Raw genomic sequence first — 12,120 nt, 5'->3', positions numbered from 1 at the left:
GAGAAAAGTTCACTTTTATAGCCTACAAATTACGTATTCAAATAATAATTTCAGACCATTCAAAGCGTAGCGTAACGCAACGTATTTATGACAAATTAATTTACACACAGACACACACAGACTACGCGCTGGAATATTTATAATGTGGGCAAGGCAAAGCTGATTTCCGAGCGGAAACGGAAGGAGCGCCATCGCCAGGGGAAGTATGTCAAAAAGCAAAACTTATGCAAAGTGTGCGGCAAGAAATCACAGCATACTTTAAGGAGGGGCCAAAGCTGGCAAAGAATTCTGTAGAAATTTTGCAAAATATTTACACACACGCGCGCACCTCTGAAGGACCTGCCAAGCCGCATAACAAGCAGAGATGCTGCAGGACAGAGATGGGGAAAATGACACACAGAGTGAGAGAGCAGATGAGGAGCTTGGGGGGAAAATGTCCAGGGATACCAAGCTCACCCTAGCTAGCTGCTGGCCAAGTCAATTAAACAAACAAAGAGCTAGCCAAAGTGCTGCGAAAATTGCCTGTTATGCACAGCACATCGCATCGCATCAAGGACAATGGAGGCCAACATATAGATAGGCCCGATTCCTGCACGATGACTTACTTTCCTGTCCGGTTTCCTTTTGCTGGAGCCATCTTTGTCGGAACAATTAAATGCAATTTTACATACTCCAAATTGCTTCATACAATTTGTGTGTGACTTGCTCGGGGACTCCCTGTGAGTCCTGTGAAGAAATCACCCAACCACGCCCAGTTTTCCTCCTCGGAAAAGCCCAGAGGGCGGCAGTGGCGTCTGCCATTATGTGCAGATGAGCGTTTGAGTGTTGACTTTTGTGCTCTGCGGACTGAAGTGTGAATTGTCTGTGATTTGGGTTTAGTATTCAACTCTCCCCCCTCTTGGAAGTCGTCTCTCTGAGCCCCTTTGAAATCCCTCTTCCTGCCACCCCCCCTCTACTTTGGTCGTGCTCATGGCAACAATTGCCACAGCGGCCTTTTGTTATTTAAATTGACAAAGATGAGAATATAGGAAATCCACACACGCAGATATATGTATATATTTATGTGGGAGAAAAGGGAAAGGTTCGTCATACATGTATCTCATACCGATGACTGCAAACACTTGAGGGCACTGCAAAAATAAACTATATAATTAAATTAAAATTTAAAAAAGGAGCCTAGGGATTTTAGAATTTAGATAATTTATTTAATTACAAAAATATGCAAAAACAACAGAGAAATCCGAAGCCGAAGTGTGTATACCCTTGCAGTTGCCCAAAGGATCATGGGTTCCATTATAACTAAGTCAAAGGATATCCGCATATAATTTTATTTGATTCAAATTTTGATTGCAAATATAACAAGAAAGGAAGCTAACTTCGGCACGCCGAAGTTTATATACCCTTGCAGATATAACATCTATGAATTGGAATCTCAACAATATAAATTATATTTATTTGTGTTAAAAAACAATGAAGTTATACCTGCTTTCATTTCATTCACCTATATACATATTATATTTGCAGTTTTACATTCGCAGATTTGCATTTTTCCTCTACATCTAACGATCGTTTGTATGGCACCTATATGATATAGTCGTCCGATTTTCATGAAATTTTACACAAAATTTAAGACTAATATAAAATGGCTATACCTCAAATTTGATGAAAATCAGCTGAAAACTAAAAAAGTTATAAATTTAATTGTATTAATTTCTCGATCGTTCCTATGGGAGCTATATGATATAGTAGTCCGATTTTCATAAAATTTTATGCAAAATTGTAGAGTATAAGAAAATGGCTATATCTCAAATTTGATCCAATTCTATTGAAAACTGAAAAAGTTAAAAAATTTTTTGTAAAAATTTTCCGATCATTCCTATGGCAGCTATATGATATAGTCGTCCGATCCAGCCCGTTCCGACATATATACGAGTGAGAGTATATAGAAGGCTAACTACAAAGTTTCGTTCAGATAGCTTCAAAACTGAGAGACTAGTTTGCGTAGAAACGGACAGACGGACAGACGGACAGAAGGACAGACGGACAGACGGACAGACGGACAGACGGACAGACGGACAGACGGACAGACGGACATGGCTAGATCGACTCGGCTGTTAATCCTGATCAAGAATATATATACTTTATATAGTCGGAGGTGCCTCCTTCACTGCGTTGCAAACTTCTGACTGAAATTATAATACCCTGCAAGGGTATAAATATATATTACTCTAGGCAATAACAAGCTTTTTGGCCTTCATATACCTAGAAGAATATCTAAAATATGTATATTTTAAGTATATAAAATCGATATTTTTATATGGTTAAACCACAGTTTTCCAAATATCATAACTAAGCCAAAAATGCATTAATTTTAAATCGGATAGCTTTTCTGTGCTAGTTTTTATACTGTTAACAAATGTACATATTGGGTTTTAAAATTTTAAAAATTTAAATTTTTGATCAAATTTTTGGCAATTTTAACTCATAAAAAATGTTGAAAAAAATTAAAAAAAAAAATTTCTGTCGGACATCACTAGAAAGATTCGGCTGTTCATGCTGATCAAGAATATATATGGTTTATAGGGTCGGAAATGACACATTCACAGCGTAAAAAGCTTTTGACTGAAATAGTAATACCCTACAAGGGTATATTAATAATGAAGTAAAAGTTGGGAACAAAGTCAGGGTCAGGATAAAAAATCAATATTCCTGAATTATTTATAATTAATTTACGCTGTTAACTTTGTGTCTACGTTAGTAGAAATCCTTAATAACAAGTTTTGTGGCTCTTTAAATTAAAATTAAGTAATAAAGGGTATGGAGTTATAAAGAGAGATAGAAAAAAAGAGCTATTTCAATTTCATTAAATAATTGTTTGGCTTAAATTAAAACTATATGCATTATTCCGGCTTCAATTTTATCATATAACTGGAATATAGACCCACTTTTCTGCCAGTTTAACCATAGATAGACATAGCTCATGACAAATACCCAGAGGCAGAGACCAAGCCAGACTCAGATTTATAGTTCCTGTCCCTTGGATGCAAATTTGTGCATTTGGTTAACATATTTGCCATCTCCTTATGTCCCCCTTCCCCCCACTCCCCAAAAAAGGGCAAACAAAACCGGATTGACTTTGGCTCATGTGTAAATAATTCATGCCTTTGATTCACTTACTTCCAGGGCTCCACTGACCACCCTGCGCTCGGGAATTGGAGGAGGCGGAGGTGGAGGCGGAGGAGGAGGCAGCGCCGCTGGAGGCACCATTAGCAGCAGCATGGGAGGATCCGAGTACAGCCTGCCACCCAGTTACCGTTCCCGGAACGCCACGCCTGCGAGTCTGGTGTGCGGTGAGCGGAATATAGAGACAGCACCATCCGGACGACTGCTGGCCAATGAGGATGTGCACTTGCCGGAGCCATCGGTGGTGGAGCAATTGCCGGACTACACGGCGCTGCAGTCGAACACATTGCTCACCTCGGCCATTGTGGAGATAGAGTCATCCAATCGGGTGACGGATAGGGAACGCGAATCCCAGGCAGCAAATCCCAGCCAGGCGAAGAGCAAGAGCAAGGATCTGGTGACCATTGTGACCATATCGCAGTCCCCCGGTGGAAGCCACAGCCACAGCCACAGCCAAACGCAGACTCCAAATGGAGCTGGCCAGGCCAGCGGACTCGATCAGATCGATATATTGGCGCATCTGTAGCGCGATCCGTCGCGTAGACACTCGTTAACCCAAAGGTATTTATTTGTACGGAACTCAAGCCGTGGCAGCGGCTCCTAATGAATGTAATGTAACCCCTACATATACTTGTAACCTAAGCTGTAAGATGTTTGTTGTACTTGAATGTGTTGAATTTATTTTTGTAAGCATTAAGCAGATGCGCAGCGTAGTTATTACGAATTCTAGATACATGCAATTATACCTACGCCACTCTCTCTCTCTCTAACCCATTGAAGTATTAAAGTACCCAAAAAAAAAAATGTAAAAAAAAAATGAAGATACGAAAATAAGGAGAAAAACTATCGAATTGTAAATACAAAATTTCAAATACGAATGCATTTCTAGCAACTAAACTGCATAAACCCAGAACGAGAGCAGAACTAAGTATATAGTGTATGTAGAGATGCGTATCCGCCGGATACGCATTCTTCGCAACGGAACGCTACGGTGACAAATTTGGCGCGCAATTTCGGAAACCACGAATATCCAACTGAATACTGAACTTCGATGTCGATTTCGATTTCTGAATGCGTTTCGCACAAAACAAAATAGGTAGACCTACCCCTAATGATATGTAAGTTACAACTAATTGTGCTCGCACACTCACTCACTCAAACACACAAAAACACACACACTCACACACACACACACGCGAGAACTAACTTAAAAGTCCTTTCCTGTAATGTGCAAGGCGACGTAAACTAAACATGAGAAATAAAAAGAAAAAAAACAACCCAACAAATCGTTGAAAATGCCACAAAAACCCCAAAATTGTTTTTCTTTCTCCCCCGGACGGTCCTGATCCTGCTTAATCTAGTGGAAATTTTGCTGCCATCGTCAGAGGCCTGTGAAGTTTTGTTTTTCTAGCAGAGGGGGCGGGCGGCCTCCCAGCGATTAACACCGCACGGAAAAATGCGAAACAAACTCGGCTCACACCTTAGAGCAAAAAAATATACAACAAAATACCAGGGTCTCAAATGAAACCAACAAAAATTGGTTAAGCATGAAATTGCCACCGATGTAAGTATGTGTGTGCGTGCGAGGGCGAAACTGTTGCATACTTTCAGGCAGCCGGCGGAATTCGTGTGCCCAGCAAACCGGAAGTTGCCAACGATTATGACATTTCTACATTACACATTTCCCCCATTTTCGCATGTGGAATGAAAATTAAGTAGGAATATTACAAAGAAAACGAAAAGGACCTCGATTAAACGCGTTAAAGATTTCGAAATTTATTCACTTTGCTGATGATCATTTACAATTTACACTCGTTTACAATCAGATTATGGATAATTTACAACATAAAATTTAGAAATAATAATAGTAGTATTTAAGCAACCGTTGGCATTTCCCGGTTGATCAACAGTTTTCCTCATGCTCAAGGCTCAGGTAAATTAACTCTGGCCACAGTACATATAATATTTAGGCGTGGGATCGATATAGTTCGGCGGTTATGATGCTTCAAATAAATAATATAATATGTGTGTGTATGTATGATGTAATTTGCTAGCTAATTCGATTTCGTGTCGTTGTTGCAGTTTTACAATTTTTTGTTTTTTGATTGAGACTGATTCGTTGATTATTTAAAATTAGGATAACATATTTGTGGGCACAAGTCAAAAAAACAAATAGAAATAATAATAATTACGCATTATTCACTCTGACAATTGCAATTATAAGCTCTTAGGATACGTGCGAGCGAGCTTCCGTATCCTTAAATTGTGTAGATAGTTGATGGTTAAGTGTGCGTGATCCCTGAAGTCGAACAAAATCAGCTGGCTGACGACTTAGCGTGCGTGATTCTTGCAGAAGGGACGTCCGCCCTTGTTGTAGAAGCTCTGGCCCTCCAGGTTCTGTTTGCAGAACTATACGAAACAATAGAAAAACATTAGAAGAAACTCTGAAGTTTATAATAGAGATTTAAGATCACTCACCGTGCAGTTGAAGCATTGGCTATGATAGTTGTGATTGAGGGCCTCCACCCATCTATCGCCAGCTTCCACGGGGAAGCCGCAGGCGAAGCACTTGGTGGTGAACAGCTCGTTCCAGTCGGCCTCACAGTAAGCATTGCCATCTTCTAGGAAGAAGGGCGTATTGCCAAAGATCTTGCCGCACTGGCCGCAGGTGAAGCACTCCGGATGGAAGTGCTTACCAATGGCATTCAGGCAATCACCCTATAAAGACATAATATTTATTAAAATACAAATTCAAAACTCCGTAAATCCAAGACCCACCTTGATCTTTCCGGCACACTTGCTGCAGGTGGGCGCCAGGTACTTCTCAAAGCAGTACTCGCAATACAGGTCACCCTTCTCCTCAACGAATCCAATATCCTGCAGCGGACGACGGCAGTTGCCGTTCACACAGATGAAGTGATCCGGACACCAGATCTTGCCCAGCGCCGTGATGAAGGGTCCTCTGTAAAAATTAAATAATACAAAATTAGTATTAAATAAACAACAATTATCACAACAACTCAACAAAGTAGGAAGGGCAAGCTGGCTTGTACTTACGAGGTAATCTCCTTATTGCACTGACAGCACACCGGCTTCTTACCCTCCTTGAGCAACTGACTTACGGCCCTTTCGTTCTCCTCCGACATGGTGGTCTGATCCTCGCTATGAGGACCCAAGGCCTTTACAGAAACACAATACGTAGGAGAACTGTTCTGGTTGCCATTCTGGTTGGCACTTTGATTGCTGGCAGTGGGTGCAGCCGGCTGCTTGGGTTCTATGTAGGATCTACGGTCAGCCGCATGATGGCTAGCCCCAGTGCGTCTTAAATTATTCCTGAAAGCCACTGGCTCGGGGGCATCTATGGCCTTGCCACTGTCACAGAGATCGAGTATTTTGCCCATGGGATGCTGCTGGGCAGGCAGTTCCATTTGGAGGGTCTGTTCCACTCGAGGAACTTGGGCTTGTGCCTTCTGTGTACCCAACTCGGTGACATGATCCTTTTGCGGATGCAGGGCGACCACAGGCTGCAGAGTCACTGGCTGGGTGGGATCTAGATTCTTGAAGTCATCAAGATCCAGACGCTTGCGCACAATCATGGGACTCTTGGAGAGATTAGAGCTGCTGTTACTGCGCAGACTCTGGGCACTTCCCGCATGCGAGAGCGGGGCACTAGGTCCTCCATTGTTGGCCAATCGTGCCTCCAACATATTGTTGATGATTTTCCCTGCCTCATGCATGAAGGCATTGGTTTTGTCGCCCATATTAATCCTGCCCACAGATTCGGCCAGCATGGAAGTGGCATCCGTCTCCTGTGGGTGCTCCAAGTCAGTTGCTTGAGGCTGGGGTCTTGGCAAGGTGGCATAGGTTTGCGGATTAGCATGCGGATTAGTGGCCTTGACAGCGGCGGGAGCTCCTGTAGGAACTGCAAACGAAACAGGCGGCATTGGGTTAGGTTTAAATCATGCGAATTAGTGAGGATCTGGGTGGGATCAAGCTCATCAGTAGAAAGCTGATCCCAAAAGTAGTTAATATAAAATTAACAACATTAAATGCTTTGGTAAATTGTTAAAAATAAAGGATATATCTTAAAATCCTTAAATATCTCATTAAGATTATATATCAGCGGATTAAAAATCATTCACAGCAACAAATAAAACATGGAAACATCAGAAAAATAAAACTTTGAACACAACATAACACTGGGATTCACTGTTCACCTGATCTGCACGTTGCAGCTGTTGCACAGTGGGATGCGCACACCGGGTCCGGCCGCCTTGTTCAGGATACCCCTGCCGCGCTTGGGCGCCGAGGTGGCTCCAAAGACACCGCCGCTCTTGCCACCGGCACCTGCAGAATCATCCACATTAGAGTTCAAGTTCAGATCGCTTAGATTTGGCGGAAAAGCAACGGGCGCAGCGGGCGGAGCAGCAGCTTTCACGGCATTGGCTATCACCGATTTCGGAGCAATCGGTGCTTTGTATGGAGCTTGGGCTCTGGCCGGAGCTGCAGCTGGGGCAGGAGCTGGAGCGGGCGCAGGAGCAGGAGCTGATCCTGGACCTGTGATGGAAGCGATGGATGGCCGAGAGGCCAGATTAGGCTGAGTGCTGCTGCCATTGGCGCTCCTGAAGGCCGATGTGGCCTGGTTATTAGTGGTGGTAGTAATAGCAGAAGCTTGGGTTAGACTTTGCGACGATCTGGCGACGGATGCTGATGCTGAAGCAGATGCTGATGAGGATGAGAGCGATGAGGAGGTGGCTTTCGTGCTGCTTGCGTACGAGCTCTGCTGCACCGATGACGTGGTGGCCTGGTAGCCGGAGAAGGCGGATCTCTGTTGCTGTTGTTGTTGCTGAAGGATGAAGCCAGGTGGAGGCGCCACTAGCTTGCTGGTGGCTGCCGGTGCCGCTCCATAACCGGGCACTGTGGACTCCACGGGCGCTGGCTTCAGCGGGAACTTGGAGTCAAAGGTGGGCGATCTTAGGTTGGGGAAGCAACCCTCACCGAGCGTAGAGGCCCGGGCACTAATGGCCTGCGACTGGCTGGTCAGGCTAGTGATCTCCTGCTCCAGGCCCGAGAGACGCCTTGCCTGATTGGCCACGAATCCCGTCTTGCCGTAGGACGAGCGGCGCTCCGTGTCCGACTGGCTCTGGGACTGCGATTGAGCCTGGGCCTGGCACAAAGACTGAGTGCCAGTGCGAATCTCTATGGTCTTGGCACTCTGTGTGCGCTCGAACTCCTCGGTGACCTTGCGACGCCTCTCGATCTGCGTGTTGCCCACCTGGCTGCGCGTCTGGCTCTGTGACTGCGACTGCGATTGCTGCTGCAGCTGGGAGGATTGCTCTCGCTGCTGGACACTCATATTGCCAATCCTCTGCTCCGTGACCCGCTCCGGCTGCTGGCTAAAACTCTGGCTAGCCGATTGTGAGCTCTGCTCGGAGTGTGCCAAGAGCTGACCCTGGTAGCTCTGTCCCGTGGTTATCGATCCCGTTTGCAGACGTGGAGCTCCCGACACAGACAGCAAATTCGACGGTGTGGGCTCAGGTTCCTTCATCCTTGGCGCACGAATGGCAGAGAGCGGATTCGGTGGCGGTCCCGGAGCCGGAGAACGAGCTCTATCCGGGAAGGGCGAGGCCGCACGCTGGTTATAGTCCCTGGCATGGGTGGCCGGACATTCGTCGAAGCAGAGCTTCTCCTCCGTCTGGTAGAAGGGCACAATAGGCGCCGGCTTGTTGGTCAGCGACGGTGTATACGGCCTGGTGGGCGTCTGGGCCTGATCCGGGCGCACGAACTCGTCTAGCGGTTGGAAAGCCATCGTTACTGGACCAGATCGATCCTCGACAATAATGGGCACCGACAGCTGCGGACGTGCAGGAGCCGGAGCCGGAGCCGGAGCCGTAGTCACCGCCTTGGCCGGCGCAGCTGTCGGCGCTGCAACCTGGGCTATGGCAATGGGTCTATGTACAGTGGAGGAGTCGCTGGTCACGGGCGCCTTCGGGGCGTCCACAAAGGCCAATGGGACGTTCTCGCGCAGCTCATGCGGTTCCGGGGTGCGAATGGGACTCTGGGTGGGCAGCACCGTCCAGTTGCGCTGATATTTTGGGATGCTGTCCGCCTTGTGGAGGCCGGACTGTACGGCTTTGCCATGTTTGGTCAGGTGGCTCAGCGGGGAGGGCGGCGGGAACAGGACCTCCGAGTGCTCGAGCTCTTCGACGGTCTCCTCGATCAGCTCATGGGCATCGAACTTGCTGCTCTGCTGGCTACTATATACAGCGATAGCTGGTGTGCGAACGGGTGCGGGTGCGGGTGCGGGAGCAGGAGCTGGTGCAGGAGCTGGAGCTTGAACTGGAGCTGGAGCAGGAGCAAAAGCGGTCGAGGTGGCAGGTGGGACTGTGGAAGAGTAGTTAGAGCAAGCATTTGCTTTGGAGCTGTAGGAGGAAGCGGTAGCGGAACTCTGAGACTGGGCGTTGGCCTGAAGGGCTTGGGTCTGGGCGAGCTGAGAGTGTTGTTGTTCTTGTTGGGTTCTTTGGGTGACTTGGGAGTGTTGTTGCTGCTGTTGCTGCTGTTGGGTTCTCTGATTAACTTGGGACTGTTGTTGCTGCTGGGTCAAGAGATGCTGCTCCTGCTGTTGTGACTTCTGGCTGATGTGCTGCATCTGCTGTTGCAACTCCTGGCTCTGGACGCACTGCTGCAGTTGGAGCAGCTTGGACTGTTGCAGTTGCTGCTGGCTGAGCAGGCTCTGCTGCTGGTTTGAGAGCTCCCGCTGCAGCTGGGTGAGCTGCTGACCCTGCAGTCCGGACAGCTCCTCCTCCTTCATGTGGAAGTACTCCAAACGCTTCTGGTTGCGCTGCTGCGCCTTGCAGTACTTCTGGTACTCCAGATCCGTGTCCGCCTCCGCCAGGGCGGATATGATCGAGGCCCGGGGAGTGGCCGTCACACTGGCCGCATTGGACACCGTGTTCGAGTTGGAGTTGGAGTTGGAGGAGAGTGGCTCGCGGGATGGCTGGAATGCTTGCATGGCCGCAAAGGCAGATGACTTCCGGGGCTGATCCTTTTGCGTGACATAGTACTCCACGGTCTGAGGTGGCTCCGGTCGGATGCCCAGCTCCTCCTCGTGATCCAGCACCTGAAATTCACGCTTCTTCAGTTCCTGTTGCTTCTGCTCCTCGTCCACGCGATGCATGGCATTCTCGGGGTTCAGGGGAGTGTAACCGCGCTCGGGGGCGGTGACAAGGGCATCGGCCATGGTCAGGTGCTCCTTGGGAGTGGGCAGGTCTATCAGGTGGATGGGAACGTCCTTGTCGAAGTGACCCTCGAACGGGCGGTCGGGAGCTGTGGTCAGGGCACTAACGAAGGGCGACTTGGGTCGGTAGTCCTCCCGGAGATAGGGCTTCATGTCCATGGGTGGTGGCATATAGGGCACGGTCTCCTCCGGAAGTGGGATGCCCTGATCAGCGGGCGGAGCGAACTTGAGCTCAAACTCCGGGGCAGTGATCATGGCTTGGGTGAGACGGGATCCGCGGGGAGGGGACTCTCTCAGGGGAGCCGGCGGTGGCTCAACCGGAGCGGGTTCCGGCGGAGGAGGGGCTTGTTGCTGAGCAGGAACAGGTGCCGGCACCTCTTGGGCTCGAGCGGATTCAGCGGCCTCCGCTTCCGCCTCAAAGTCATCGCCACAGGGCCTGGGAAAGGGACACTCGACCAGGTGGAAGGGAACCTCTGGCGCTGTGGTCAGCACACGAATCATGGGATTAATCCACTCTTTGGGACTCGGGTTAGGGATCCTGGTCGGCGGTATCTGCCGCACGGGGGCAATCTCAAACTTGATCTCCGGCGTAGGCTGGAACATGCGTTCGCTCTCCAGAATCTGGGCACGATGCTCGATCACCAGACCCTCGCGATCTTCGACGGATTCAATGGCCTCTGGTATGGTCTCCAGCTCTCCAGGCATTTGTGGCAACTCCTTGATCTCGGGCTCATCGTTGAACACAACGCGACGGCTCGTTGGGGCAGAAGGAGTGGGAGTCTGGACTGGAGTGGTCACGGGACTGGGTGTCACCTCCCTTACCATATCGATCAGCTTGTAGGTGCTCAGCGGCACTGCCAGGGAATCCACACACTCCTGGGCACTTCGCCTGCCGGAGGCATACTCCTGTATCGAATCCTGGGTGCTGCCATAATCCACTTGGTAATCAAACTCCGAACCGGATTGCTCCTGATAGGCCTGCATCTGGGCGGCATACATTCGCTGGTATTCCTCTGAGGTCGTGGTCGTTGTGGTCGATGTGGAGGTATAACTCTCCGAGCTGGATTCCTGCTCCGCCAGCTGACGGGCATTGGCATTGGTTAGTTGTGGGGCGGAGTAACTCTGCCATTGGGGAGCTCCTCCTGGAGCAGATGCTCCTGCTGCTGCTGCCACTTGAGGCTGCGGATCGAGTTGTCTACCGTTTGCCCCTCCAGGTGGCAGCGGTGGTACTTGTTGCACCGGATTTGTAACCACCACATGCTGCGTCTCCGGTGGAGGGATATACAGTGGTGCAGCAGTGGGCGCCAGATGGTTATCATCCTGCGGTGGTGGCCACACGAAGCTAGAGCCGCGATGAGATTGGCGGCTGGCGGCCATGGCCACCTCAATGTCCACCTCATAGCAGTCCTCCTCTTCGTACTGAGGCTGCAGTTCCTCTTCGACTACATTTTTTAATTACGCAAGAGTTCAGGGGGTCAACCAGCAGGGTCAGGTGTGTGTGGTGTGGAGTGTGTGTGTACGTGTTGTTTTGGGTTAGTTTTTTGCAATTGGGGCAAATATAAGAGCAGAAAGAAACAAAAGACAAGCGCTTGTTAGTCCTTGGCACTGAGAAAGCAGCAGAGGATCAGTTGGTAGAGTGGTTCAGTGGTTCAGTGGCTTGGCAACGGCGATACACAGAAGCAGCAGATACGAAGGCTTTT

At 48.6% G+C, this 12,120-nt stretch overlaps 2 protein-coding genes across 45 annotated transcripts in view; one reads left to right on the top strand and one right to left on the bottom strand.

Annotated features, from left to right (window-relative positions):
* Window positions 1–4,490, top strand: part of LOC110178249 (uncharacterized) — a 43,342-nt gene extending 38,852 nt beyond the window's left edge. The window contains exon 7 of the mRNA XM_020945301.2: window positions 3,184–4,490. Coding sequence (XP_020800960.2) covers window positions 3,184–3,709 — 526 coding nt within the window. The 3' untranslated portion in view covers window positions 3,710–4,490. The remainder of the gene's footprint in view (window positions 1–3,183) is intronic.
* A 444-nt stretch (window positions 4,491–4,934) lies between these two features.
* Zasp52 (Z band alternatively spliced PDZ-motif protein 52) overlaps window positions 4,935–12,120 on the bottom strand; it is a 61,089-nt gene continuing 53,903 nt past the window's right edge. For 11 of the 44 annotated variants that reach the window (XR_015270349.1, XM_086826782.1, XM_020945418.2 and 8 more), the window contains 4 exons: window positions 7,401–7,530; window positions 5,962–6,145; window positions 5,662–5,901; window positions 4,935–5,592 (listed from right to left, as the gene is read on the bottom strand). Coding sequence is in view for 42 of the 44 variants with exons in the window: in XM_086826782.1 (XP_086682908.1) it covers window positions 5,515–5,592; window positions 5,662–5,901; window positions 5,962–6,145; window positions 7,401–7,530 (632 nt within the window). In the remaining 2 variants the exon portion in view is untranslated. Of the gene's footprint in view, window positions 5,593–5,661; window positions 5,902–5,961; window positions 6,146–6,240; window positions 7,106–7,400; window positions 11,863–12,120 lie in introns of those variants that run through there. The other 33 variants (XM_086826760.1, XM_086826758.1, XM_020945407.2 and 30 more) reach the window with 6 other exon arrangements.

This window comes from Drosophila serrata, unplaced genomic scaffold (assembly GCF_035046125.1).
Source record: "Drosophila serrata isolate PLE 108 unplaced genomic scaffold, ASM3504612v1 contig_165, whole genome shotgun sequence".
NCBI classification, from domain to species: Eukaryota; Metazoa; Arthropoda; class Insecta; order Diptera; family Drosophilidae; genus Drosophila; species Drosophila serrata.
Note: the sequence above shows the minus strand (reverse complement) of the source record. Positions and strands in the feature narration are given on the sequence as shown.